Below are 8,185 nucleotides of genomic sequence, written 5' to 3' on the forward strand. Positions count from 1 at the left end.
AGACTAATGTCTCCATTTTAAAGCTCAGGACCATAGTTCCTGCTGCTGGTTTTAAAGTTCTTGTACTGGAACATCTCTGCCCAGTTACTCAGTGTTTAAATGTAATCGCTCCTAACCTACACTTGCCAAAGGTGTCACCTTCAATCAGTATGGTCACCTTGAGCTGTGGCACAAGGCAAGATAGGATCAATTGACGATAGCCAGCCCCCATTATTTTGACAGTGCTTTACCTTGGGTTTAGGATACAGGATATATTTTTATTTATTTAAAGATACAGCACTGTATGGGTCCTTCTGTCCCATCAAGCCTGCACTTCCCAGTTACCCCTGTGTGACCAATTAATGTGCATCTTTGGAATGTGGGAGGAAACCTAGAGGAAGCTCACATGGTTATGGGGAGTCCTTGCAGACAGTGGCAGGAATTGAACCTGGGCTGCTGATGCTCCCATAGGGTTACCCTAATCATTATGCTACCATGCTGGCCTCACGTGGCTCAATGTGATACTAACTCCATTGACTGGTGAAATGACCAGTTGATGAGGAGTGGGGCATCTCTGAAACCAGTCCTCTTGCTATCCTCCTTAGTCCTATAGAAACTCCTGTACATTCAGTGGCCACTTTATTAGGTTCTGGGAGTGAAACCTGGTGTGGTTTTCTGGTGCAGTAGCCCATCCACTTCAAGGTTTGACTTGTGCATTCAGAGATGCTCATCTGCACACCACTATTGTAACACATAGTATTTGAGTTACTGTCGCCTTCCTGTCAGCTTGAACCAGTCTGGCCATTCCCCTCTGACCTCTCTCATTAACAATGTGTTTTTGCCCACAGAAGTGTCGCTCACTTTTTTTTTGTTTTTTCACATCATTCTCTGCAAACTCTAGATACTGTTCTGCATGAAAATCCCAGGGAATCAGCAATTTATCAGATACTCAAATCATCCCATCTGGTTACAACAATTATTCCATGGTTAAAGTCACTGAAATCATATTTTTTCCACATTCTCATGTATGATCTGAACGACAACTTGAATCTCTTGACTGCGTCTGTATGCTTTTATGCATTGAGTTGCTGCCACATGATTGACTGATTAGATATTTGCATTAATGAGCAAGTGTACAGGTGTACCTAATAGAGTGGTCACTAGTTTATAGTGGACAAAAGAACTAAAGTTTGTCATGGATAGATGGAGTAAAAGTTTCCCAGCTATATCATCCAAGCATCAAGGAATGATCATTAGATGATTGTTGTGCTAGCAGTGACCTCATCCAGTGTATGAATAATAAAGTCACCTAACAGTTCTGGTTTGTGTATTTGAATGAAGCTGCATAACTGGTTCATTTGGTTCATTACATTGCTTTCCCCTTTCAGGGACATTGACAAAGTAGACGATCTAATGCAAGACATCACGGAACAGCAGGAACTGGCACAGGAAATTTCTGATGCAATTTCAAAACCAGTGGGATTCGGTGAAGATTTTGATGAGGTAAATATTGAAGTGCAGTTGAACTTAAAACAGAATCAAGCAGCTTACAGTCTCCATGTACACAGAGTCACTGACATGACATAGAACATTACAGAACAGTACAGACCCTTCAGCCCATGATGTGTTAACCTTTTCACCAACTCATAGCCCTCCATCTTTCTTTCATCCATGTCCCTATCTCTTAAATGTCCCTGATGTACCTGTCTCTACAACGATGCCATGAAATTTGTGGTTTTGTGGCAGCAGTACAGTGCAATACAAACAGTTATTATAGTTTAGAATAAGAAATGTAAGAATAAAAACTTAGGGGAAAATGAGCAAAATAGTGAGGTGGATTTCATAGGTTCATGGTCCATTTAGAAATCCGATAATGGCAGAAGCTGTCCCTGAAATATTGAGTATGTGCTTTCAGGCTCCTGTACCACCACCTTGATGGCAACAATGAGAAGAGGGCATAACATGAATCATGAAGGTCCTTAATGACATATTCTGCCTTCTGAAGATGTCCTTAGTGGTGGAGAGGGCCCTTAATGATGACATCACCTTTTGGAGATGTCCTTGATGGTGGGGAGGCTAGTGGAACTGGCTGATTTGGGCTTTTTCCGATCTTGTGTGTTGGAGTCTATTAAGTTTACAAGTGGTTGCATTGCACATAAGATGTTGGTGCTTTACTCTTTTCCATAGATGCTTCTTGACCTAATGAGTTCTCCAGCATTTTGTGGTGTTGCTTGGATTTCCAGCATCTGCAGATGATCTTGTCTTTTTACAAGTGGTTATTTGGGCCTTTGTACTTTATTTTGTAAGTGCTTGTGAAGTTTGAGTGAAGGATAGTGACTACCATTGATTTAAAACACTGGATGAGCTGATCAGAGAAATGTCAAAGTTGCTGATCATCAGTGTGCTATTTTAATTTGCTCCATTGTTCAGCCCAGTGTTTTGGCATTAAAACTGTACTGGTAAGGAAGAAAGCATTAACAATCCAGGCCCTAAGTGAAATGCAAGAGGTAGCTCTGCCATAAATGAGACATAAAGGTTTGGAGCTGGGTAAATTTCACTCAGGTAAGAAAGATCGGATTTAACATAAAAGGAAAATTAAATGCAGAAAAAATGGCAGCAGTTAGCGCAGTGCTTTACAGTGCCAATGATCAGGAATCTGGGTTCAATTCCTGATGCTGCCTGGAAGCAGTTTACACATTCTTCCCATGATCACATAGGTTTCCTCCCACACTTCAGAGACCTACACAACACCTAATCTAAGATAGCCTTTCCCCGAGTAGGCTTGGGCACAAGCTACTCTAAGAAGCCATCAGGTAGGTATTCATCAAATTCCCTCCCTTGCGATCTGACACCAACCTGATTTTCTCAATTCCCTTGCATATTGGATTCTTCCATTACAATTGTGTCATTACTCTTATTACATGCCTTTTCCAACCCCTTTGCAATCTCAACCTGACATCTTGGTTACTATTTTGACGCTTAAGTATGATTCCAATAATGTTTTTGTTCAACCCTTGCAGTTTCTTAACTCCACCCACAAAGATTCAACATTCTTGAACCCTAGGTCACCTCTTTCTAAAGATGTAATTCCATCTCTGACCAACAGAGCCACACCACCTATGCCTTCCTGCCTGTTCTTTTGATGCAAAGTATAATCTTTGATGTTAAGCTCCCAACTATGGTCTTCTTTCAGCCACGACTCAGTGATGCCTGCAATGTCATACTGACCAATCCCTAATTGCACGAGTTCATCTTATTCCGAATTCTATGTGCATTTAAATACAGCAGCTTCAGTCCTGCATACTTCACCCTTTTGAATTTTGCCTCTGTGGTGCAATTTAACCCTTTGGACTGTCTGTATTTATACCCAGTAATTGGCTTATCCTTCCTTACATTCACGTTATGCCTGTAATGTACTTGTAAACCTGCTGGCTCATCCTCAACTCTTATCACACTGGTTCCCAATATACCCAATGACTTGATCTCCACAGTCATCTGTAGCAGTGGTTGGTGCGTGGAATGCATTGCCTGAGTGTGTGGTGGAGGCAGATACACTAGTGAAATTTAAGAGACTACTAGACAGGTATATGGAGGAATTTAAGGTGGGGGGATTTATGGGGGGCAGGGTATGTGGGCCGAAGGGCCTGTACTGTGCTGTACTATTCTGTGTTTTATAAACTCAGCAGATTCACCACCTCTGGTTAAGGACCATAAGATATAAGAACAGAATTAGACCATTTGGCCCATTGAGTCTGCTCTGCCATTTCTTCATGGTTGATCCAATTTTCCTCTTGGCCCCAATCTCCTGCCTTCTCCCGTATCTCTTCATGCCCTGACCAGTCAAGGCTCTGTCAATCTCTGCCTTAAATATACATTGACTTGGCCTCCGCAGCCATCTGTGGCAAAAAATTCCACAGATTCAGCAATCTGTGGCTAAAAAAATCCCTCCTTATCTCCATTCTAAAAAGATGCCTCTTTGTTCTGAGGCTGTGTCCTCCAGTCTTAGACTTTCCACCATAGGAAACACCCTCTCCACATCCACTCTTATCAAGGCCCTTCACCATTTGATAGGTTTCAATGAGGTCAACCCTCATTCTCCTGAAATCTAGCTAATACAGGCCCAGAGCCATCAAATGCTCTTCATATGACAAGCCATTCAATCCTGGAATAATTTTCGTGAATCTCCTTTGAACCCTTTCCAGTTTCAGCATATCCTTTCTGAGATAAGGAGCCCAAAACTGCTCTCAATACTCCTAGTGAGGCCACACTAGTGCTTTATAAAGTCTCAACATTACATCCTTGCTTTTATATTCTAGTCCTCTGGAAATGAACGCTAACATTGCATTTCCCTTCCTCACCACAAACTCGACCTTCCAATTAACCTTTAGGGATCCTGCACAAGGACTCTAAGGACTCTAACTTGGTTCTTTTACATCTCAGATTTCCATCTGCCACTTTTTTGCCCTTTCTCCTAATCTATCCAAGTCCTTCTGTAGCCTTATTACTTCCTCAAAACTTCATGCCCCTCCATCTATCTTTGTGTTGTCTGCAAACTTTGCAACAGATACATCAATTCCATCATCTGGTGAAATCATTTTAGCTTTCTCTTGGGGTTTGTGACAAGAGACTATACTTCTGTCCCCTCTGTAGGAGGATTTGATGGCTGAGTTGGAAGAACTGGAACAAGAGGAGCTTGACAAAAACCTGCTGGAGATCGGAGAAGCAGACAACGTGCCTCTTCCCAATGTTCCCTCCACCTCTCTCCCAGAAAGGCCAGGTGAGTGTTTGTTCATTATCTGCGTCAGTAAAGCCACAGTTACTTCCACCTTTGTACACTGGGTTGTGTTCTATTAATATAACTTCCCAGCTGCTGCGAAGTACCGAGTTGTATGAAAGTACAGCAGAATTCTCTGCAATAATAACTGGGTGGTACGGGTTTCTATGAAAGCAAGTTAACCTTTCTCATTATAGCTAGTTGAAGTGACTGCAGTCATCTGTTCAAACACTTCAATCTGAACAAAGCATTTCCAGTCAGCAAGGACCCCACCATCCAGGCCATGCTCTCTTCTCACTGTTGCCATTGGGAAGGAGGTACAGGACCTTACCATATAAGTCAGGAACAGTTATTACCCTTGAACCATCAGGATCCTGAACCAGTGTGGATAACTTCACTCACCTTAACTCTGAGCTGATTCCCCAATCTCCACTCATTTTTAAGGATCCTGCAACTCAGTATTATTTATTATTATTATTATTTTTGTTTTTTTGCATGTTTTTGTGTGTATTTTTCATTAAGTCTATTGTATTTCTTTGTTCTGCTGTAAATGCCCACAAGAGGGTGAATCTCATGATTGTATATGGTGACATATGCATACTTTGATAAGAAATTTACTTTGAATTGGGTTACAGATTACTTGAGGTGAGGAAACTAAAACCTTGGTAGAAAATAACCCATACATTAAGAGAAAAGTAACTGAGAATGGGGTTGGTCATGGTACATGAACAGATTAGGCCATTCAACCCATTGAATCTGTTCCACCACTCCATCATGGCTGATTTGTTAGCCGTCTTGTCCAAACCTGTAAGATAAATCAGAATCAGGTTTAATATCACTAGCACACGTTTTGCAAAAGAGGACAAATTGTTCAAATAATAAAAACAATAAATAACTAATGCAGAGAACATAACTTATAGAGTCCTTGACAATGATTCTGTAGATTGTGGAATCATTTCAGTGCTGAGGTGAGTGAAGTTATCCATGCTGATTCAGGAGCCTGATAGTTGAAGGCTACTAACTGCTTCTGAACCATGTGGGACCTAAGGCTTCTGTTCCTCCTGCAGGTACAGTGTGAAGAGAGCATGACCTGGTTGGTGGGGATCCTTGATGTTGGATGCCACTTTCTAGTGGCAGTGCTCCGTGTAGATGTGCTCAATGATGGTTCCTTTCAGTGTGTTTCATTTATATATCCCCTATTTCTTGTTACTTCCAGCTGCCAAGAAGGAAGAGGAGGACGACATGCAGGAGCTTGAAGCATGGGCTAGTACTATGTGAGGGCGGCGGGCATCTTGTAAAGCACGGACATTATTGTACGCCATGGTTGTGGGTCTTTTGTTCTACATTGAAGGTTGTGAGCAGAGTAAATTTCTAAATGACTCCTGGGATCCATTCTGGGGAGGGTGGAGTGGGTGTGTGCAGTGTGGCAAAATGGTTTGCTGTATGTGAGGAGGTGCAGGGAAACATTTTGGTACTACTTGATCTGTCTTTCATTGGATTTTTTGTTAATGGCCAAAATCTTTAAGCCCATAATGATCCGGTACAGTGTTCTCCCTCCTCCCCCTCCTGGAACTGATGCCCCACCCCGTCTCTCGTGCCAGTCGCCACATCACATCCTTCTGTTCATTTGTAACTGCTGCAGTGGCGATTTAGTTCCCAGAATAAAACTCCTTTCGCACGTCCATAATTGTTCGCTTGAGATGAAGACAGAGTTGATGGTTACTACTCTGCTATTTTTTGATTAAATTAAAAATAATTTCATTCAAAAAAAGAAATCTCAATTGAAGACGCTCCTCTCCTCCCGCCAAACAAAATACTTATTTCAGCAAGGAGTTCTTTATTTATAAAGCTTGTAAATTATTTTCTTCCCTACAAGACTTAAGCTGCTTTAAAAGTGTATTTTAATTGGGTATAAGCACGTGATTTACCGCTATCCAGGTGCCTCCGGGAATGTTTTGGTGTATGTTGGGTTTTGTTTGTCTTTGGATATGAGGGTGGGAGGGATGGTTACAGTTAACCATATTTCTACACTCTTGTGTGTCAATCAAAGCTGGCGGTGTGATTCCTTCTATCTTTCTGCACATCTGGTATAATTTCACCTGTTTTATTATGGATTTACACAAGACACCTTCTGAATGCTGCTTCAGCTGAAAAGTTATATTTTTCTCCTTAACGTGGGCTGTATACAGCACAACAGAGGCACTGTGAGGCTATCAATCCATTACAAGATCTCTCTAATCCTACTTAAACATGCTGTAAATATGTTAAGAGAAAAAAATAAAATTTCTTTTAATGTAACAATGTCATGAACCAGATGTTTGAAAACCACGTCAAGATTCAAGAGTGTTTAATGTCGTTTCCAGTACACAAGAGAAAGGGAGAGCAAAATAATTGTTACTCCGGATCTGGTGCAGCACAGAAAAAGCACAATAAGATAAAGAACATAATAATTTAGTTTTTTTTAAGATAGCTTAACATTTATTATATCTCTATAAAGTGAAATTAGGCACAGGAGTATCTGTACATAAGGTGATTGGCAGGAAATGACAAAGTGGTGGTGATTGGGAGTGTGGAGGGGTGAGTCAGTGGGTGGAGGTGTTGATCAGCCTTGCTGCTTGGGGAAGGTATCTGTTTTTGAGTCTGGTGGTCTTGACGTGGATGCTATGTAGCCTCCTCCCTGATGGAAGTGGGACAAGCAGTCCACATGCACAAAATGCCTGTTGATGGATACTCTTTCTCCCCCTTGGCATCTAACCTTGACAAAGTCTGCACTGAGGAAGTCTTTCCTTTCAGTAACCCTAGGACATTGATATGAAGATGGAGGGGCAGGATATGTTGAGGAAGTAGGAAGTCTGCAGAAAGACTTGGGTAGATTAGGAGAATGGACAAAAAATGGCGGATGGAATACGATGAAAGGAAGTGTATCAACATTCAAAAGTTCAAAGTCAATTTGTTATCAAAGTACGTACAGTTGAAGTCAGAAGTTTACAGACACCATTCGATAGAAAATTTGTGGGCAGAACTGAAAAAGCGTGTGCGAGCAAGGAGACCTACAAACCTGACTCAGTTACACCAGTTCTGTCTGGAGGAATGGAACAAAATTCCAGCAACTTACTCTGAGAAGCTTGTGGAAGGCTGCCCAAAACATTTGACACAAGTTAAACAATTTAAAGGCAATGCTACCAACTTCTGACCCACTGGGAAAGTGATAAAAGAAACAAAAGCTGAAATAAATCATTCTCTCTACTATTATTCTGACATTTCACATTCTTAAAATAGTGATTCTAACTGACCTAAAACAGGGAATGTTTTCTAGGTTTAAATGTCAGGAATTGTGAAAAACTGAGTTTAAATGTATTCGGCTAAGGTATATGTAAACTTCTGACTTCAACTGGACGTCACCATATACAACACTGGGCATTGTTCTGGACA

At 41.3% G+C, this 8,185-nt stretch overlaps 1 protein-coding gene across 1 annotated transcript in view; it reads left to right on the forward strand.

The window, feature by feature from the left end:
- chmp4ba (charged multivesicular body protein 4Ba) overlaps positions 1–7,054 on the forward strand; it is a 45,090-nt gene extending 38,036 nt beyond the window's left edge. The window contains exons 3-5 of the mRNA XM_059980993.1: positions 1,368–1,482; positions 4,630–4,756; positions 5,970–7,054. Of these exons, the coding sequence (XP_059836976.1) occupies positions 1,368–1,482; positions 4,630–4,756; positions 5,970–6,031 (304 nt within the window). The 3' untranslated portion in view covers positions 6,032–7,054. The remainder of the gene's footprint in view (positions 1–1,367; positions 1,483–4,629; positions 4,757–5,969) is intronic.
- The last annotated feature ends 1,131 nt before the right edge of the window (positions 7,055–8,185 follow it).

This window comes from Hypanus sabinus, chromosome 9 (assembly GCF_030144855.1).
Source record: "Hypanus sabinus isolate sHypSab1 chromosome 9, sHypSab1.hap1, whole genome shotgun sequence".
Classification (NCBI taxonomy): domain Eukaryota; kingdom Metazoa; phylum Chordata; class Chondrichthyes; order Myliobatiformes; family Dasyatidae; genus Hypanus; species Hypanus sabinus.